This window comes from Zalophus californianus, chromosome 3 (assembly GCF_009762305.2).
Source record: "Zalophus californianus isolate mZalCal1 chromosome 3, mZalCal1.pri.v2, whole genome shotgun sequence".
Taxonomy (NCBI): domain Eukaryota; kingdom Metazoa; phylum Chordata; class Mammalia; order Carnivora; family Otariidae; genus Zalophus; species Zalophus californianus.
This window is the reverse complement of record NC_045597.1, coordinates 52,151,860-52,172,677: the sequence shown is the minus strand read 5'-3', so window position 1 is coordinate 52,172,677 and position 20,818 is coordinate 52,151,860. Positions and strand designations below refer to the sequence as shown.

Below are 20,818 nucleotides of genomic sequence, written 5' to 3'. Positions count from 1 at the left end.
TCCTAGCTGTTCTGATAATCTTGGCAGGATCACCCAGGACAAAGGACTTCACACTTTTCTCTTGAGACTAGAGACTTCTCTAAGTCCTTGGTTCTCAGATGCCCTTCCTTTAGCTTTCTGAGATGTAAAGGGCCTCTGCCAAGGCTGGAGGCAGGGTGGAGGTAGGAGGTGGGGGAACATGACACACCCCTGCCTCCCTTAACTAAAAAGATCCCTGCCCTTATCCCAGATTTATAGGACGTTTATACTCAAAGTGGGATGGGAGTCGGGAGGAGAACAGATGCAACCTCCATACACTGACTCAGACACTACTGGATTTCACCCTTTATCCTGCCTTCCAGCTCGTGAACGCAAGTCGTCCCATTTCAAGTGTATCCACCCTGTAACAAGACTGTCACTGAAAAAAACAGAAATAAGAAATAAAAGACTGCCGCTGCCAGCATGATTTCCACATTACGATTAATGGGAATCATTTATGCAAGTGGCATCTTGCTGAAAGTAACATAATGAATTACATGTTTGCCAGGATCACTTGGTGACAAAGACTGCCAAGCTTGAAAATTATTAAAACACTCAAAAGAAGCCAAGCTGCTGTGGCACCAGAATTTATTGGTAGGTGTTTATTTTTTAATAACCAACTTTCTTTTTTATAAACTTGTAAAAATGAAGATGATTAAGTTTTTATTCCTTCAAAGAAAAAATTTTGCAAAAATATTTTATGTGAAATAATAACACAAATACAAATAAGCAACTGTGTACAAAATAATTTATTACAGTATTATATAGGTTGGCATTATTTTACAGTGAGTTTTTTTTCTCTTAACAAGTATGAATCTAAATAGCTTAGGGCAAAGGAAAACCGTTTTAATTAGAATGGCTTCTCTAAATAAAATCTCCCTTTTTGAATTCATATTTGCCTTAAAGGGACGTATTAATATTAGACATATTTACACAGTTCTGAAAGAAATATACTGAATGATTCCATTATTGTTTTCTGTACAAGATAAAACGAAAACCTGTACTCCCCCCCAAAATATTGCTCAACAATGCTTTAATAGTTAAACTAAAAATAGTTTAAATTCTCATTTTGCTGATACAAAAACGTATTTAATAGTCAATGCATGGCTATGAGAGTAAGAATGTTTCCTTAAATTTGTATTCTTCCCTATTCCGCTCCCTTGAAGCACACCACTTAGATAGAAACTATTTGTTAACACGTGAAGCAATTTAATCAAGATAGCACAATTCTTACCCATGGGTCTTTAAAAGAATGATCTAGGGATATGCAACAAATTTACCAGTGAATTTCCATGATTAGGAGGCAAACCAATCCCCACATTCTGAATCATCTACATAAAACTGGAGTACTCTTATTCAATAGAAAGTATCATTTTCATGGATATTAAGAAGGAAATGGTAAATCATGAAAAAATTAAGGTGGAAAAAAGGGCAAACTGAAATAAATTTTAAAATAAACCTCTATGTCTGCCAAAAAAAAGTTTCATATTGTTTTTAACATACAGTTTACACTTTAAAACTGATGTGCTTTAATTAAAAAGCAAGCAAATAAACAATAACACAACAAACCAATAACATCAAAACACAGATTCTGAAACCAGGATCTCAAGAAAATAATACAATGGGGCTGTATACAACTGAGCTTAATAAGAAATTATATTTACGATACAGAAGTGACAGCACCCATCACAATGCTGATAATCGGAAAATTAAGAAAACTGTACAAGTATAAACAGGTAATTTTCAACAGATGTTTATGTAAATTGGCAGAGTCAGATAAAGGATAAAATAAGTTTACAGAATACTCCATTTACAAATTCTATCCAATTATTCCATTTCATACCTATATTAAAATACACCCTGAAAAGGAAACCCTGATCTGAATTCAGCTCTGACTCTTACAGGAGCCATCTTTCTATGGGATCTCAAATTTCATTTGCCAAGACATCATGGTCAGCTGTACGGCTGAGTGCCACACTGTGGCCGTCCATTTCGTTCACACCGGGCAGGAAAGCGGAAGTGAAAGGAAGCAGGTTATGACAGGCCACCCTGTATTCTTCATACTGGGAATTACAGTTCCCAAAGCTGCCATCAAGCAGTGCCTCGGAAACCTTTAGTAAAGTCTATCAAAAAAGGCAAGAATAAAAATAATTTTTAAACTAATGATGTAATGTATGGTGATTAACATAACAATAAAAAATTTAAAAAAATAATTTTTAAGAAAAAAGGTTGGTTACTAACCACTTTAACAATCAAAAGATGCAATGTGTTAATTAAGCAAAAGAAAACTGGCAAGGCCTCAGTGTAAAATAACTTCTTGCTACCCACAGTAAGTAATCACCTCAAAACGGGAACATTTTATTATTTTTTATTTTTTAAATTTAAATTCCATTAATTAACATACGGTGTATTATTAGTTTCATAGGTAGAGCTCAGGGATTCATCAGCTGCACACAACACCCAGTGCTCATCCTATCATGTGCCCTCCCCAAGGCCCATCACCCAGTAACCCCACCCCCCATCCACCTCCCCTCCAACAACCCTCAGTTTAGAACTGGAACATTTTAGAAATCAATTCTGCAAAGCCTTAAAAAAATGGTAAAATTCTAATACTTGAAAAAGTGACTCTCCGAAACTGATCCCTAAAATGAAAATGTCTCTTTAAAAAAAAAAAAAAAATGAAAATGTCCTTTATTAACCACACTAGTTCCCATTTACTGAGGGCTTACTATGCCTGGCTCTGTGGCGCTTTGCAGATACTGTGTGTCTTACAAACTGAAGGCTTATGGCGGCCCTGTGTCGAGCAAGTCGACTGGCACCATTTTCCCAACAGTATTTGCTCACTTTGTGTCCCTGTGTCCTATTTTGGCAATTCTTGCAAATATCTCAAACTTATTCACTATTATTATATTTGTTATGATGATCTGCCATCAGTGATTACAACTCGCTGAAACCTTAGATGATGGTTAGCATTTTTTAGCAATTAACTGTTTTTTTAATTAAGGCATATAGATTGTTTTTTCAGACATAACACTATTGCCCACTTAACGGACTACAGTATAGTATAAACATAACTTTTATATGCACTGGGAACCCAAAAACTTCACTGGACTCACTTTGTTGTGCTATTCATTTTATTAGCAGTGGTCTGGAGTCGAACCCACAGTATCTCCCAGGTACGCCTGTATTTTCATCCTTATTTTATAAATGAGGAAGAGCAAGCCAAGAAATGGAAATTTGCCTAATGCGTGTGACAAATACGTAACTGGTAGAGCTGAGATCCAAATCCAGACCTAACTCTGAAGGTCCACTCAAGAATTTTGTTGTAAAGACACGTGTTTTGTCAGAGCACTCAGTATCCATAAATTTGTAAAAATCAATCTGAAAAATCTTACCTTTACATTTTTATCTTTTATTGTTTCATCCAATCTAGTGGCAATAGCAATTGCTTTCTCTTGCCTTGACTTGTCCAGAAAATACATCATTTTAGCCCCTGAAATACCAAGACACTACAAAATGAGTGAACTCCTAGATCTTAAAACTGATTTGACTGACATCAACCAGTGACTTAAAATAGGGTTCCAAGTGTTTAATCAGCAGTGGTTTGGAGCTGGCTCCTACCAGGACTTGGGAGCCAGATGCAAAGTTTCCACCCAAATCCCAATTCAATGACATCCCATTGACAGACTGGGGCTACAATGGGAGTGTTTACATTATGGCAAAATGCTGCACATCAGGGCTTCTTCTGTTAAAAAGAGATGGTTGTCAAACGCTTACTTACCAGGAGACCAGATTTAAGAACCACCCCTCCCCCTAAAATGCTATAACTCAAAATATAGGCTACCCTGAAGCATCAATCAATATTTCAGCCAAAATCATTTTTTAAAGATGATATCCTCAAATAAAACAACTAAGGAAAAAATTACTGTCACAGAGAATTGTGGCAGAGGGACAAAAGGAAAATGCTTGCATGTTCACAAAGAAAATAATTTTTAAAGGTTTTTGTTTTTATTCCTATTCCTATGTAATTTTTTTCTGCATCCACCAAAATGATCATATGGTGTTTACCCTTTCTCTCTCATTGATGCAATGTTTTGCAACTACTAAACCCTTGCAACCCAGGAAGAAATCCCACTTGATCGTGGTGAACAATTTTTTAATGTATTGTTGGATATGGTTTGCGAATATTTTGTTGAGGAGTTTTGCATCTATGTTCATCAGGGATATTGGCCTGTAGTTCTCTTTTTGTACTGTCTTTATCTGGTTTTGGTATTGGGGTAATGCTGACCTCATAGAATGAACTTGGGAAGTTTTTCTTCCTCTTCTATTTTTGGGAATAGTTTGAGAAGAATAGGTATTAACTCCTCTTTAAATGTTTGGTAGAATTCACCTGGGAAGCCTTCCCTTTCACAGTGGAGACAACAGGTATTCATTCAATTAATAACCTCTTTCTCCATGTCTGTATCTCCTATATCTCCTGGTCCATACTCTATGCTCATTTTTCTATTGGGCTTTTATCAATTTATATTGTTTATTGTTAATTTACAAGAGTGCTACATATATTATTAGCTTTTTTATTAGTTGCATATCTGTAAATTTTTTTTTCCAATTGGCCTTTTGACTTTCTTTTTTTTAAATTTTTACTTATTAAGTAACCTCTTCCCCCAACAGGGGGCTCGAGCTCACAACCCTGAGATCAAGAGTCACATGCTCTACTGACTGAGGCAGCCACGCCCCAGCCTTCTCAGTTTATGGTTTTTATTTTTATGTGGCAAAATTACTTTTCCTGAGAATTTCACATATTTGGGAAGGCATTTCCCATAATAACAATGAAGAAATGTTTTCTTTCATTATCCTGTATTCTTGAAGAGAAATTCTTATCTGCCCTTACTACCAAGAAATTGTAATTTTTCATAGGATTTTTTTCCCACAGACATCAGAATCAAGAAGTTTCCCTTTAGAACAAGAAAACTTAAGTTGAAATATTTAAGTATATGGCTTATTGTAGGAGCATAGTTAATTATATTATATACTTCATTTTGTCCCCAATTCCTTTTCCACAATCTTTTGTCCAGTTTACCATCTTGTCCATCCATGCCATTTTGTCATTTTATGAATTTGTATAAACTGCCTAAAATCCTTCCTCTAACAGGCAAGATATAAATAAATCCTCGAAATACAAAATACATAAAGTAGTAAAAATACAAGAAAAAATAAATTACTCATAACCACAAACCACGAAGGCAACCACTTAAACTTCCATATGTATTTCTTTTCAGCCTTGAACCCACGTAGGTTTTTTTTTTACATAGTTGAGATTATGTTGTATGTTAATTCTGTGTATGTATTATAAAATTATTTACCCCCGTTATTACAAATTTTCTGAATAAACATCATTTTACAGGACTGCCTGGTTTTCCATTTCATTACAAACCTACTATTTCCCCTCTTCTTAGACAAACATGAAATTTGTTTCCATTCTATTTCCCACACTCACAGCATTTCAGTTACTTTACACTTAAAGCTTTATCTCTGCTTTGGATTAATTCTTCAAAATTATTTACAAAAGTATAACTAGAGCAAAAAATCACAGATAATGTGAAGCTCTTTTTTTTTTTTTTGGCTATTTTAAGACTGAGAAAATTAAATAGGAATAAAACAATAGCTACAACAAAATCCAGCTAATATAAATCCTATATTTTTACATAATAAAAGCATTAGTGTACACATAGATTAAAGAAAAAATGAGCAGTTAAAAAATCTTTTTTTTAAGATTTATCTTATTTATTTGAGAGAGAGAGAGAGCGCGTGTGTGCACACGCATGAGGGGATCGGGGAGAGAATCTCAAGCAGATTCCCCTCAGCGCAGAGCCCCGCACGGACTCAATCATAACCTGAGATCATAACATGAGCCGAAACCAACAAGAGTCAGACAGACACCCAACCGACTGAGCCCCCAGGTGCCCTGAAGTGGAACTCTTACTAAGAATGACAGACTGCTTTCCTAAATGGCTGGGCCAGTTTACACTTCCAGCAGCAAAATACAAGAGTGCTTATTCACCATGTCTCCACCAGACTTTCATCTCCTTTTCCCAAACAAAAAAAAAACCTTTCTTAATTTGAAAGATCAAAAATGGTATTGTGTTCATTTCTTTTTCTATGATAATTTGTAAGGCTAAAATCTTTCTAAACTTTTATTTTCATCACATTCTAACCTCTTCCGTAAATGTTTTAACCCCGGGAGTCAGACACTGACCTGAAAGCAGATGCTGAAGAGAGGTAGCATTGTGTTTGAGAAAATCCTCATTAAAACTTTCCAAATCCTTGTTGACAAGTATTTTCTGCATTTCTTGAGATAGAACTTTGCTCACAATGTCTGGAAGATTACTATGATTAGACACTATAAAAACAAAACATTTGGAATTAAATTTTTTTTTAATCTGTCCTTTGAAACAAAATCAACCAAAATACATTTATATTTATTATTAAGCTTGATATATTTTACATAGTAAAAATATTGCTCCTTTGGAATATAAATACATTCTAGCTTAAAAATGCACTAATTTCTAGCATATCTTTGCTAGCATGTTTAATTTACAGATGCACTATAGATTTTTTTTTTTTTTTTTTTTGACAGAGATAGTGAGAGCAGGAACACAAGCAGGGGGAGAGGAAGAGGGAGAAGCAGGCTCCCTGCTCGAATGTGGGACTCAATCCCAGGACCCTGGGACCAGGACCCGAGCAGAAGGCAGAAGCCCAACAACTGAGCCACCCAGGCGCCCAATGCACTATAAATATTATCCTTTTTTTGCCTTATATTATTGCCAATCTCTTTAATGTCCAGCTTAATGGAAGACTGCTGAACTGTCATATTTGCTTTTACATTAATATTACCTTTTTTATACTTACCAGATTTAGAAAATTTAATTAAACATTCATGTAACCGTGGGTGATTACTGTTGATAGCAAAAGCTCGTTTGACAGACTGCAGCATTAACAGAAACTTCCCTATGTCAGAAAACAATATAAAGGTTAACAGCATCAATACTTATGTATGTTATTTTAGTCACTTTATTTTAGCCTCACTTAAATTCCAGTAACAGAATGTTACCTTTCCTGTAACATTCATAAGCAAAATTCAAAGCTGACTTTGGTTATCAAAGACAACTTTTATTTTCTAAAGGAAAGGTTGAAATCATGTAGAATTGAATGCTTCAGGTAAATAATTTGTATGACTGTTCGAACTATTCTCAGAATGGATTTGATCATAATATTCTAAATGATAGCCCTGTGAAGTTTTGAGTAGCAAAGGAAAAAGGGATTGGGCGCCTTTGTGGAAGGCTGATATGGAACTCTAACAAATGAAAAGAAAACTAATCTAACTGATAAAGATTACACTGAATATGGTCACCAATATAATAAGGACTAACAACTGAATTCAAACGATTACCTTTTCTAAAATATATTTCAAATGCTAACAGATGAGTGTCAATGTTATCAGCAACAAGGTTCTTAAGAGGTATAAGGAACTTGATAGCTTCTTCTAATGGATTTTCTATCTATTTTGAAACAGAAAGGAAAATTATTACATTTAAAAACAGCTACACAAGTTAAATTTCCCCCAATCTCATATTAATACATATCTAAAGTAATTTACAGTTCTCTTTATTTGACCAAATAAGAAAACATTTTAAAACTATCATCTGTAAACAAATTCAAAATAGTCAATAATTTCAAAATGGAAATAGCTCTATTGTTTTTCTGATCATAAAATTAATATAATCTCATAAAACTCCAAAAAGTCCAAGAAATTATTCCATAGACTAAGGAGATGGAACACCAAATACTGAGAACCCTTATTCTTGAAACATTTAAAGTAAGGAGGCAAATACAATTGCATCATGTAACTGGAAAAAATGACCAATTTAAAATCCTTATACTAGATTCCTCAGTAAATAAACCTGAAAGTTAAATATTTCCCTAAATCTGATCCCTAAATAACTATGGACACTTTGAGAAAATCCCAGAGATGAAGTGCTTTCTCTTTGTAGCTAAAACCTATCAAGATCTATGTTTCCAGATGTAATAGATAATTGTCTGGCTGCTGTAACAAATTACCAAAACTTGAGTGTCAATAAAAAGCAACACACAGTTATTATCTTGGCAGTTCCGTAGGTCTATAGTCCAACATGCGTCTGGCGGGGCTTAAAAATCAAGGCGCCAGCAGGACCACGTCCCCTTAGGAGGCTCTAAGGAAGAGTGTGTTTCAGTGCCCTTTTCAGCTCCTCAAGGCTGCCCACAATCTCCGTTTGTGGCTCCCTCATTCCCTCTTCAGAACCACTTAACAGAGGGCTGAGTCCTCCTCACGCCACTCCAACCCCCTCTCCTGTCTCCCTCTACTTTGAAGACCCACTGTGATTATACTGGGCTCACCCAGATAATCTAGGCGAACTTCCTTATTTTAAGGCCATCTGCCTCATTAATTCCCCTTTGCCATGTAATGTAACACATTCTCAAATTTCAGGATTTGGAATGTGGCCAGATTTAAAGGGCCGCTATGCTGCCCACCACAACTACAATTCTATGTATAATTTGCATTAACCAAAATTTGCATATTATCTCTCAAAAACAATTAACTACTATCATAATGACCTTGAAATATTACAAAATGGCTTCCAATCTCTAGATTGAATTAAAACACGTTCATGACCAGAACAGAACTAAATAACATAAATCCTACAAAGACAGCAAATTCATCTCACCCTTTCTAATTTTTCAGGTATAAGTTCTTCTTTGAGACCACTGGCTTCTTCTTCTTCTTCATCTCTTTTTTTCTTTTGATTTTTTTGTTGGCGTTCCCTTTCTGCATGCTTTCTCTCTTCTTCCAGTTTAGCCTTTTTCTGAGCTCTTCTTTGCTTACTGAGCATTTTCTTCAACTCTTTGGCTGACAGGTTTTCTATAAATATCCAAATGAATACAAATTCTAAATCAAGGTTTCCATCTTCCTCACATTCTTCTGCAATACACAGTACTGTATTAAAGCAATACAGCTTACACAGGGGAAAAGGGGAAGGCGCAAGGATACAGAGGTTTGCTTTTTTTTTTTTTAAGATTTTATTTATTTGACAGAGACACAGCAAGAGAGAGACAGAGAGAGAGAGAGCACAAACAGGGGGAGCCCGACGTGGGGCTCGATCCCAGGACCCTAGGATCATGACCTGAGCTGAAGGCAGACGCTTAACGACTGAGCCACCCAGGCGCCCCAGAAAAAGAGGTTTTTAGAAAGTGTATCCCCACTGCCTAGCACATACCCTGGCACACAGAAGGCAATCAGCAAATACTGCATCAACTAAAATTAATTCTAAATAGTAATAAAAATTAATAATAAAATCAATCAATTTTGGCCCAGTTCCACCTCCTACACAATACATGACTTGGGGCAAATCACTTCATCTTACTGAGTCTCAAGTCCCAATCTGCATGCAGTGGGGTGATGACACCAACAATCCTCTTGGAATATATCAAGGATAAGTGAGACAATGCATTTACACATACTTGTGATCTGTTCAGAAATTTGCCTGCATGCTACTCTCTCAAATATTTATAGATACTAACATTTTAGTGAATAAAAATCTGTACAGATGTTCTCATTAGCACTATTATTTTCAATCAACTAGGCACTAGAAGTTGTAAATGTATATTTTTCCCAAAGGGGCTCAGCTATTAAAAAAAAAAAAGAAAGAAAGAAAAAGAACCCAGACATTTCTATTTTTCCCTAATTGGCTTTACTGAAGATAAAAATAAAAATGATTGCAGGGAGCCTGGCTGGCTCAGTTGGTGGAACGTGGGACTCTTGATCTTGGGGTTGTGAGTTCGAGCCCCATGCTGGGTGCAGAGATTACTTTAAAAAAAAAATCTTTAAAATAAATAAATAAGATTGCAAGTCATCCATTAGGGCTATTTAGAAGTGTGAGCTACAGAACACAATCCGGCTGATCTTTTCTAAGCCCCTCCCCCCCCCGCCCACCGTTTGTTTTTTTTTTTAGCAAAGAAGCTACCTGATGTTTTGACAATATGCTTTTCTATATGTTGTTTATGCTAATGACATTCTGAAATGTAGTGTTCTTTTCAATCCTTTTAAAGTAAGTTCCTTTTTCGGTTACCTGAATTAATTTCTTGTTGTTTGCTCTCATTGGTTAAGGGGTTATCATACAATTTCAAGTATATTTCAATCGCTGATCTAGCAGCCTTGAAATAGAAGGCATGTCTTCTGAGTATATCTTCTAATCTCAAAAGGTCAACATAGGCACGAAGGGTCATCTTTCTCATGCAGTATGTATGGAAGTCAAACTGATCATCGGTTATCTCAAAAAAATGCTTTAAAAAAAAACCATAAAATTATCCCTTACATATATGTCAATAATGTCTATTTCTAAAAAGAAAATCATAAAAGCCCCTAATACAATGTAAACAGTCACAATTTCACTTAGTTGCCCTCTCGACTGAGCAGTCCTTAACACTACAAAAGACATCAAACTGTTCTTTGTATTCAACGTAAGTTTCTGTTACAACAATCCTCAGCCATTTCCTATAAATCATGTTTTGTGATGATACTCAATTTCTGTGTAGTAAGTTAGATGATCAGATTTTTTTAAACCCTGAAATCAGTACATATTCATTTTTCGCTCTAATGAAATATTTCTCCTCAGTATTCCCCAAAAATCAGCATGGCAGAGTTAAACAGAGCTCTGAATAAAGGTCAAATACATATAGGCTCACAGTAAGTGTTCACAAATCAGACTGTTCTACTCAACTGTAAGTTCTTTGAGGGTAAGCCCTGTCATCTCTATCCCTACTGCCTGGCATAGGGCCTAACATTCAGTAAGCACAATTTTTGCCATCTCAAGAGAGAAGCTACTTATCAGGCATGTGTAACCTCTTAATTTCCTACAGCCTCAAATATTTAATCTAAGTGAGGAGAAAGAAATCTATATGGCCAATTTCATAAAGTTGTTAAGGAATCAAATAAGAAGATATTTTAAATTTCACTGGACACAGAGCATTATGATTTTTTTCTCATTCAATAAACTCCATTAATCTACCAACGTTCCATTTTAGCAACGGTTCTTAATCTGTAGTCTATGTATAAACAAGCATAATAACATTTTCCTAAGGAGAGAGTTCAAGGCTCTCATTCAATTCTCAAAGGGTCTATGGCCCCAGAAGTTAAAGAACTAATTCCTTACATGGCAAGAAGACAATTAACATCCCTACTTCAAAACAATGTATACTTTTATTTTCTTTCCTATATGCATCTCTACCTCCATCTTCTTTCTTTTCCTCTATTTTAGCTTCTCCAAAAATACATAGAAAAATGAATGATTCAATACACAAGACCAGATTAAGCTCTTCTCCTACTTCATCTGCCCTCTGTCCTGGGGGCCAAAGTAACTCACTGTGCAGAAGACACCTTAGTAATTGTCCACATCATTTCATAATTTTAGTTGTGTTGGTAATTAGAAATACTCTATACACAGAATTACATTAAGTACCTGAGACTTTAAGGGAATAATTCTAAGATAAAAAGAATAAGAGTACACAGTGTGGAGGGGGGGAAAAATGAACCTTTAACATTAGCTGATAACTTTAAGAATCATGCTTTAATAGGTTATATTTGAAAATTGCATTCCTCTCATCAATAAGACAAATCAACTCATAAGAATTAACATGAACCTCTTTTTTAATCAAAGGATTACATATTTCATAGAGCTGTTCGTGGTTAACGTATATCAAGTTACGTCTAGCACCATAAGATCTTAAAATTCAATACAACTGAGGAAAAATGGCAGCGCCAAAAATCAAGGAATACATAATGCAATAACATCTAAGAGATTACAGGACTTTTTTAAAATTGACAAACATTTATGTGTAAAAAGGCAGACACAAGTTTCAAGAGATACTCTAGCAGCTTTAGCAGACACAGATGCTAAGTCCAGTCTTAGAGGGAGCCGGAGGGAACCACAAACATTTAAGCCGCCTCTTTATCAGCAACAGCCCACAGGCTGCCTCTCTCCAGTTAGTCTTCCATACATAGGGTAACCAACTTATCCCAGCTTGTCTGGGGCTTTCCCGGGTTTTCCAATGAAAGCCCTGTGTCTTAAGAACATGCTCTGCCCCAGGCAAACCTGGATGTTGGTCACTCTATAGTAAGCTAACAGTGGTGGACAGGATATGGCTGGAGTACATTAGAAAAAGGAGGATACTAACAAAATAATTCTGCTTTGGGAAGAAACGCTATATTGCAGAATCCTACTTAGAAACAACTAAGTAGTCTTAGCTTGATTTTCTTTTTTAAAAACTTTTTATTTTGGAATAATTATAGATTCAGAGGAAGTTACAAAGGTAGCGTAGAGATATCCTGTATACTCTTCTCTCAGTTTCCCCGTAAGAGTTATATCCTATATAACAACAGTTTGAGAACAAAACCAAAAAACTGACATTGGTACAATGTGAGTATATAGTTCTAGGTGATTTTATCACATATGTAGATTCATGTAACTACCACCACAATCAAGACACAGAACTATTCCATCACCACAAAATCTCCCTTACACTACCTTGGGGTGATTTTTTTTAAGTCTCCAGATTTATAAAACATAAAAATCTACTAGCTGACACAAACAGGTGAAGTTAGTTTCTCCATACTTTAGCCAAACAATAACACAATGTGGTCACCTATCAGCTTCTTGCAGAAACTAGGTACCCAAATTTTAACATATAGCTCAGGCTTTTAACTCAATTTTCCCCTCAACATAAACTACTCGTTCTTTTGGGGTGGGGGAGGGGAGGGCAATGCTGGCAGGAATTGCTTAACTTGTCAAAATTAGGCCTGAATCAAAGACAAGTCAGCGGAGAATTAAGAAATGCTATTCACAGTTTAAAAGTGTGGATTCCTTTAAGAATTCCCTATTAGTCCCTGTCTTCTCACCCAGATTCTCCCACTCCATTACTTCTCAGAGTTCCTGGAGGAGACCAACAAGAGCTCTGATACAGAAAGGCAACAAAAACCTCTGACTCAAAAAATAATAACCAGACCAACTAGGGTAGTACGCAACTCCATGCCCTTTATAGAAAATCTGTCATTATAAAGCACATGTCAATTGGATCAAGATTAAGATGCACTAGAAGATCACGTTATGAACTACCTATGGTTCTGATCTATCAGAAATCCTAGATCTTATAAAGTTTTAGAACTATATATTGCTGCTCTGTTTCAGATATAAACCAGCACACTAAAATGATGAGAAACTAATCACCTGGAAAAAAAGGAAAAGAAAGAAATTCTTAAAAGATAAAATAGTTTAAAATTATTCTGAACACAAGTTCATATCCAATATTCTGAAGATGGTTGTTTTGTTTTTAATAAAACTCAAGTTCTAAACAGACTGGGGTGGACTTCATAACCTTTACATATAATCCTAAAATCCTCTGAGGGGGGCAAGATGAAAGCAGAACAAGTACTACACTGGACCATTCCAGAATTCTAACATTCTAAATCCAATTACTAAAAGCTCACAGCAATATGTGTCATAGCTGAAACCGCCCTTGAAGAGAGAATTCTTGAATGGATTTTTGAAGGCAGAAGAAAGGCCTAGCCCTTATTTGAACTTTTATCTGTATTTATTGAAGGTGAAGGTAAACTGCAAAGTTTTATTTCTGAAAGGTGCTCATTTCTTTACTAAAATACTTAAAATCCAGGCACAAAAGCAACTCATGCACGATACTTATTATGATAAATCTGTGAATTCGGTAATTACTCTCAAATCCATACAAATTACATTAAGAATTCTTTTAGATTATGTTAATTTTATTAGAAATGAATTTTAGCATTAATCAGCCAATAAATATTTAATCACCCTATTTGTACTAAGCATTCACATTTCTACATAAAACCACTAGTAGAGTTAAGCCTTACTTTTACTATGAATTACTCACTATAAAAGACTAGCTTACAAGTGGCATAAGAAAAGGCTTTTTTTTTTTTTTAAGATTTTATTTATTTATTTGACTGAGAAAGAGAGACAGCAAGAGAGGGAATACAAGCAGGAGGAGTGGGAGAGGGAAAAGCAGGCTTCTCACCGAGCAGGGAGCCCGGAGCAGAGAGCCCAGAGCAGAGAGCCCAGAGCAGGGAGCCTGACGCAGGGAGCCCAATGCAGGGCTCGATCCCAGGACCCTGGGATCACGACCCGAGCCGAGGGCAGACGCTTAATGACTGAGCCACCCAGGCACCCCAGCTCCCTTTTTTTTTTAAATCTGTGTCTAGTTCTTTCAAGCACTAACAAATCTGAAATAAAAACAGTAAAGTTTCTAGCAATAATTACGTAACATGAACAGAAGGTGACAATTTCTGCCATATTTTAATCTCTGATAGTCAATGATTTTCTATAATTTTTTTCTTCAAAAATGCTTTCTACCAGTCAAATCATATTTCTTGAACTAGACATAATTGATCTGACATTACAGAAATTTATTTCATGTTACTCAGCCAACATCACTATAAATTTAAGGGAGAGTATAATCTAAATGAAACTTAGTAATGGAACAGCTATTCATCATATTCTAACAATCCTCAATAAATATTACAAAGGAACATGTAGTCATTAATGTTAGGAGGGGTGGGGCTGAAGCTGGAAATATAATGATCCTAAGGATGTGCAAATTTCACTTTTCACAGAAAATGTGGTAAATTTCTAGCTATGGTTGTACTGGAATTACTGATCCATAAGTACCTTCTTCATTCAGGAAACAATCTATTGCTCACTGAGAACGTCCTGGTTCATACGAATGTTATCTTTCCTTAACAACAAGAAGAATGTGTTTGAAGTGCTAGTCATCTAGGAGTGCTGAAACAAGCTCGTGATCTAGGGTTTTATCACAGAAATAAGAGCCGGATTTAAACGAGAAGGCTTGGATATTGCCTCAATATTTCACGTATCTTCTGAGGGCTTTCTATCTTTTCAAGGAGAAGATGAGGATTTTCCCCAGAGATAGAGCCATCAAGCCCAGGCTTAAAAAGAAAACAAAGAAACCCCCAAACAAACAAACAAACTAGGTTATTTCTGAAAGGGCTCAGGTAGAATCCTCGTTCCAGTTCCCAGCAAAAGCCACCCCCTAAGACTGAGCCTTTCTCCTGGGTCACGTCAGAGGTTTCACACGGGAAAAAGGCCAAAGTGACTGCCGAGTGCAGACATCAGGCTCACCTGACTGCGTCAGCATGGGAGCAGTGGTGCCGACTGAGCCCCCAACTGAGGGCTGCTGAGGACTGCCTCAGGCGCGCTTTTGTGGCTCTTTTCCTCCTGTTGTCCATTTGGAAGGAGAGTGCTTCAGAGATGACAAAGAACAGGAAAACAAAATTCACACAAAGGAAAAGAAAAGTCCCCTCACTAAGGCACATCACACATAATCCTAACAGCAAGTAATACAATAAGCCTGCAAAGCAGCCACAGACTGCTGTTCCGAAGAGAACAAATATCCTGGGAAGACAAACTGGAGAGAGGCTGACTACAGAGCAGATCCTGACGTAAAGGGGAAAGAGGTGGCCATCAGCTTGTGTGTCCTGCTGGCCTAGTGACGGAATCAAACAATGGCCCGATTACGAAATACAAATTCTGAATATATGTTAATAACGGTAATAATGGCTTGATAAATCAATCTTTTCCTTCTTCCCGCAGACCAAATTATGCAGACATGTCACAATCATAACCATCTGAGGATCCAAAAAGCAGTCATGTTTGTTCACAACTTCTGAATGTCTGAAAGCCTAAAGATCCAGATTTTTTTTTCACGATGAAGTTTCCAAAGTAGTTAGAACAGGTAGATGATCCCATGTAGAAATCAACCTGCTTTTTTCGTCACCTTACAGGAGAAAAATAAAGTCAAAATTCTTCAACTTACCCTTTCTACTTCATGGCATTTTTTCAAGGCATCCCCGTACCTCCCCAAACGCTGGTAAGCAGAAATGCATTCGGTTTGAAACCACATACACTGCATTTCATTTAGATTTTCCATGGCAGATGTTCCTTCCTGAAAAGGAAGCATTCATAAATATAGGAAGCAAACAATAAACGAGATCCTAAAAACCTCATTTTCTCTTTTACAACTATGGCTACAAGTATTATTATGACAATAAATAGCAATAAACAAATATCTCAAGGTGCTTCCAAAGGCTCCTGCTGATTCAAAATTACGTAATGTCTTCTTTACCCAGCTCTGTTGGGGTATTCAACACTCTACCCAGAAAAGATATCAGATGGCTGAAGCTAAGTTTTTGAACACCAAAACTTCTATTTAAACTATTTAAGACAGGGGCGCCTGGTGGCTCAGCTGGTGAAGTGTCTTGACTCTTGATCTCAGCTCACATCTTGATCTCAGGGTTGAGTTCAAGCCCTGTGTTGGGCTCCATGCCGGGCGTGAAGCCTACTTAATGAATGAACGAACCATTTAAGGCAGTAATCCTATGAAGCATTGCCTAGCTTCTTTTTAAGCAAATGCTGTTTGGCCTTTCCTTGATGGCTCGGGGTCACCATGATGTACACCCATTATTGCTGAATCTGTTAGGAATAGTTCCAAGCCTGCTTTCCAGGGTCCCAGTCTCCTCCCTTCATCTTAGGCTATCGGTTGATACTGTCTTCATGTCCGAGCATCTGCTTCCTGTTCCATGCCAGCTCCTCTCATTTGCAGTGGCTGACGAAGCCAAATAAGGGTACTTGTGAAGAATACTTGTTAACTCGGGTTCAATGAGAATTCTGAGCAGAGTGTAAGACCTAAAGTACCTAGTTTCAATGGAGGGCCACTGAAGCTTTGTCACAATTTACAAGAGTTATTTCAGGGGCACCTGGGTGGCTCAGATGGTTAAGCGTCTGCCTTCAGCTCAGGTCATGATCTCCAGGTCCTGGGATCGAGCCCCACATCCAGCTCTCAGCTCGGCCGGGAGCCTGCTTCTCCCTCTCCTTCTGCCTCTCCCCCTGCTTGTGCTTCCTCTGTCTCTATCTCAAATGAATAAAATTTTTAAAAAATCTTAAAAAAAAAAGAGTTATTTCAAATATATTTTATGTGCCCCACCAGGGAAGATGGTAAAGGTACACGTACATAAATAATTTCAGTCTTCAGTTCTTTTTCACACTCATTTTTGGGTGACCAGTTCAATTTTCAGCATTCTCATTAAAAGTATAAACACTGGTTATCTCTCAGTAAATGGAATTATAGGTGTATGCTATTTCTTCCTTATGGTTGTAAGTATTTTCCATTTTTTGATAACTACATATTTTTGTAAGAAATCTACATTATTTTTCATTTGAAAATCTTTACTAACTAGAACTGTCCAGTTTGCATCAGCAACTCTGTACAGAAACTCTAAAAAACCTGTGGAAAATCTGCAAGAAGGAAATGTGCCACTTCACTGACTTATTAGCATCAGATAGAATCACTTATAATCAGATGTGAAGTGACTGTTGAAGCTTAAGCAGTCTTCCTCCTCTGGCTCAGAGGGCTATCCGCCACCATTATGGACACGCCTGGCCCAACAGAAGCAGCTCTCCATCCGGCAGGACAACTTGTCAAGAGTAGGTGACCAGACGCAATTCTGACAAGCCAGCTGGACCACAGATTTCAGAGACTCCTCTCCTCAAACAGCCAACCTTTCCCCTTCTTCCTCATTCTGTCGTGCCTTTTCAGACACATCCTGGCTGAGTGTGGCTTGGGGTGCACATGTGCGTGTTGGTTTTTAAAATCACTGGACTTACTCAACTTCAGAAGTTGTGTACACTCATTTTACTTGCACTTTCCTTCTCATCTCCGCCCTGGCCTTCCAGGTGGTTCTCTTCTACACAAACACTGCTGCTTTTACATCTATTCTTGTACCGTCTTCCCATCTCCAAAACTGTGCTGCAGTGCGAAGGGCATGGAAGCCTGTGAGCCCCAGCACTCTGTACTATGTGACCCCTTCAGAGCCTCGATCACCTTGCTACAAAATGCCAACACATGGTTCAGTGCTACGTGAGCATAAACACTATCATGATTGTCCTCATTTTATTTTTCTTTCTCCTAACCTGATACCCATCATTCTTGCTAATGGTTTTCCCCCACAATACATCTACCATTTTGCATCTGTTGATCCTGCAGCATGTGAATTTCAGAAACATTAGTCAGTGCAGTTTCTGCTCCTATTACAATTCTAAAACATGGGTTTTAGTGTCAGAGACCCTTAAGCTAGAATCCTGGCTCCAAATTGAATGACTAGCTGGGTGATCTCCAGCTGGCACAGTACCTGATCACTCTAAATATTTTTTTTCTTAAAGATTTTATTTATTTATTTGACAGAGAGAGAGATAGCGACAGCAGGAACCCAAGCAGGGGGAGTGGGAGTGGGAGAAGCGGGCTTCCCGCAGAGCAGGGAAACCGATGTGGGGCTCGGTCCCAGGACCCTGAGATCACGACCTGAGCCGAAGACAGACACTTAACCGACTGAGCCACCCAGGCGCCCCCACTCTAAATATTTTCTTAACTATAACATGGGACTGGGGCACCTGGGTGGCTCAGTCATTAAGCATCTGCCTTCGGCTCAGGTCATAATCCCAGCGTCCTGGGATCAAGCCTCACATCAGGCTCCCTGCTCAGCGGGAAGCCTGCTTCTCCCTCTCCCACTCCCCCTGCTTGTGTTCCCTCTCTCGTTGTGTCTCTCTCTGTCAAATAAATAAATAAAATCTTAAAAAAAAGAAAAAACTGTAACATGGGACTAATGATATCAGGACTGGTAGGATTAAGTGAGATTATGGATATAAAGTACTTAGCTCAGTGCTTAGTAACTGTTAAAGCTTTCTATTTCCCCTTACAAATGGTATACAAATTATTTGCATTACTCTAAATATAAGAAAGTAGAATTCAGGCAGGTTCAGAAGAAAAAGCCATTTTTATGATGAGCAAGAGACAACAAATGGTGTATAGGTAGTAGCCTTTAAAGAAAATTTAAATGTGTGAGATATATATATATATACACATATTACACACACACAGATAGCACACATTTAAATTTTCATAAAAGGCTACTACCTATATACTATTTGTTGTCTCTAATACACATATAACATATATGTCATATATATATGACATATATGTATATATGAAATATCTGTATATATGACAGATTATTTATCAATACCTACTAACACCAGACTTAAGTTTATGCCACTTTGATAGTACAAAATGAGATCTTACTGTTTCCCTGATTACTAATGAAAGCAACTTTTTTGGCCATTCCATTTTCCACTTCTGTGAACTAACTATTCACATGCTTTGCCAATGTTTCTCTTGTCTTTCTCTTACTGAGGTTTAGTGTATTTTTGTTTCTATGACATTCTTCTAAGTAGTTAAATTTTCACAATAAAAGCTCAAGCTATTCTGTGAGTTCTAAATTATAGGAGGTTTTTATAAACACCCCAACACAACCAGAATCTAGTTAACAGTTAAGGAAGGTGGTACACTGGGGCTGTATTAGGAATACCTTAGTATCACAGGGCACAGTGCCAACTTACTTTCATCTAAAATCATTTACTCACAAACACCAGCACTAAAGCCCTCCACTGTGCACGTAATGTGCACTTGGAGGTAAAAATTATTTATTCCCAAGTATCTTCATTAAAAGTAGGAAACTACACTTGGAAACATGGTTTCCTCATTATGCCTCAAAGTCACATTCAATGTGTATTAAATAACCATTTCAGTGAATTCTTTGTGGAGTTCTTTATAAGTTCTTATTCCATCATATGGACTGGAAATACCTTCTCCAATTCTATGCTTATTTTGCTTATGGTTATTTTTGTTATAGGTAAACTTTAATTTTAATATGGTCAAATATATTAATTTTACTCTTACACTTAAGGTTTTCAGTGCCTTAAGAAATGCTTCCTACCTCAAACTCTAAAGATAAATTACAATACTTTCTTTAATCAAGATGCAACTGATTTATGTGCACTAGAAGAATGTCATTTTATTTTTGTCAATACAAATAACTTATTGTGTCAGCAATGTCTTTCCAGCTCTGATTCTGAAAGCACCTCTGGCTATATACCAAGTTTCCAAATATGCGTGAATCTGTTTCTGACCTTACCTGTTCCATTAGTCTACATATATATATATATATATATTTTAAAGACTTATTTATTTATTTATTTGACAGAGAGAGAGACACAGCGAGAGAGGGAACACAAACTGGGGGAGCGGGAGAGGGAGAAGCAGGCTTCCCGCCGAGCAGGGAGCCCGATGCGGGGCTCGATCCCAAGGCCCCGGGATCATGACTTGAGCCGAAGGCAGATGCTTAATGACTGAGCCACGCAGGCACCCCTAGTCTACATATATTTTAACCATAAACTTATTATTTTCATAACAAGATAGAAAGTCCACGTGGTAAAAAATATGTAAGGATGGTGAAGGAGGGAAAGGAAAGGAATAGATGTTTAGCCCAACAATTTTGGAGAACTTAAATTCTAAAATGCCAGAGACTATAGTCCACAAATGTTAGTCCTTTTTTTTTTTTAAAGATTTAGTTATTTGAGAGAGAGAGAGAGCATGTGCACGCGAGTGGGGGGAGGGGCAGAGAGAGAGAATCTCAAGCAGACTCTACAGAGAGTGGAGCCTGACGTGGGGCTTGATCTCATGACCCTGAGATCATGACCTGAGCTGAAACCCACAGTTGAAGGCTTAACCGACTGAGCCACCCAGGGCACCCCCACAAATGTTAGTTCTA

At 37.2% G+C, this 20,818-nt stretch overlaps 1 protein-coding gene across 7 annotated transcripts in view; it reads right to left on the bottom strand.

Annotated features, from left to right (window-relative positions):
- Positions 1-749: 749 nt before the first annotated feature.
- NAA16 (N-alpha-acetyltransferase 16, NatA auxiliary subunit) overlaps positions 750-20,818 on the bottom strand; it is a 65,754-nt gene continuing 45,685 nt past the window's right edge. For 6 of the 7 annotated variants that reach the window (XM_027588864.2, XM_027588866.2, XM_027588869.2 and 3 more), the window contains 8 exons: positions 15,973-16,101; positions 10,182-10,395; positions 8,781-8,974; positions 7,469-7,577; positions 6,928-7,026; positions 6,275-6,418; positions 3,414-3,511; positions 750-2,141 (listed from right to left, as the gene is read on the bottom strand). In XM_027588864.2, the coding sequence (XP_027444665.1) occupies positions 1,944-2,141; positions 3,414-3,511; positions 6,275-6,418; positions 6,928-7,026; positions 7,469-7,577; positions 8,781-8,974; positions 10,182-10,395; positions 15,973-16,101 (1,185 nt within the window). In that variant the 3' untranslated portion in view covers positions 750-1,943. The remainder of the gene's footprint in view (positions 2,142-3,413; positions 3,512-6,274; positions 6,419-6,927; positions 7,027-7,468; positions 7,578-8,780; positions 8,975-10,181; positions 10,396-15,972; positions 16,102-20,818) is intronic. The other variant, XM_027588865.2, reaches the window with a different exon arrangement.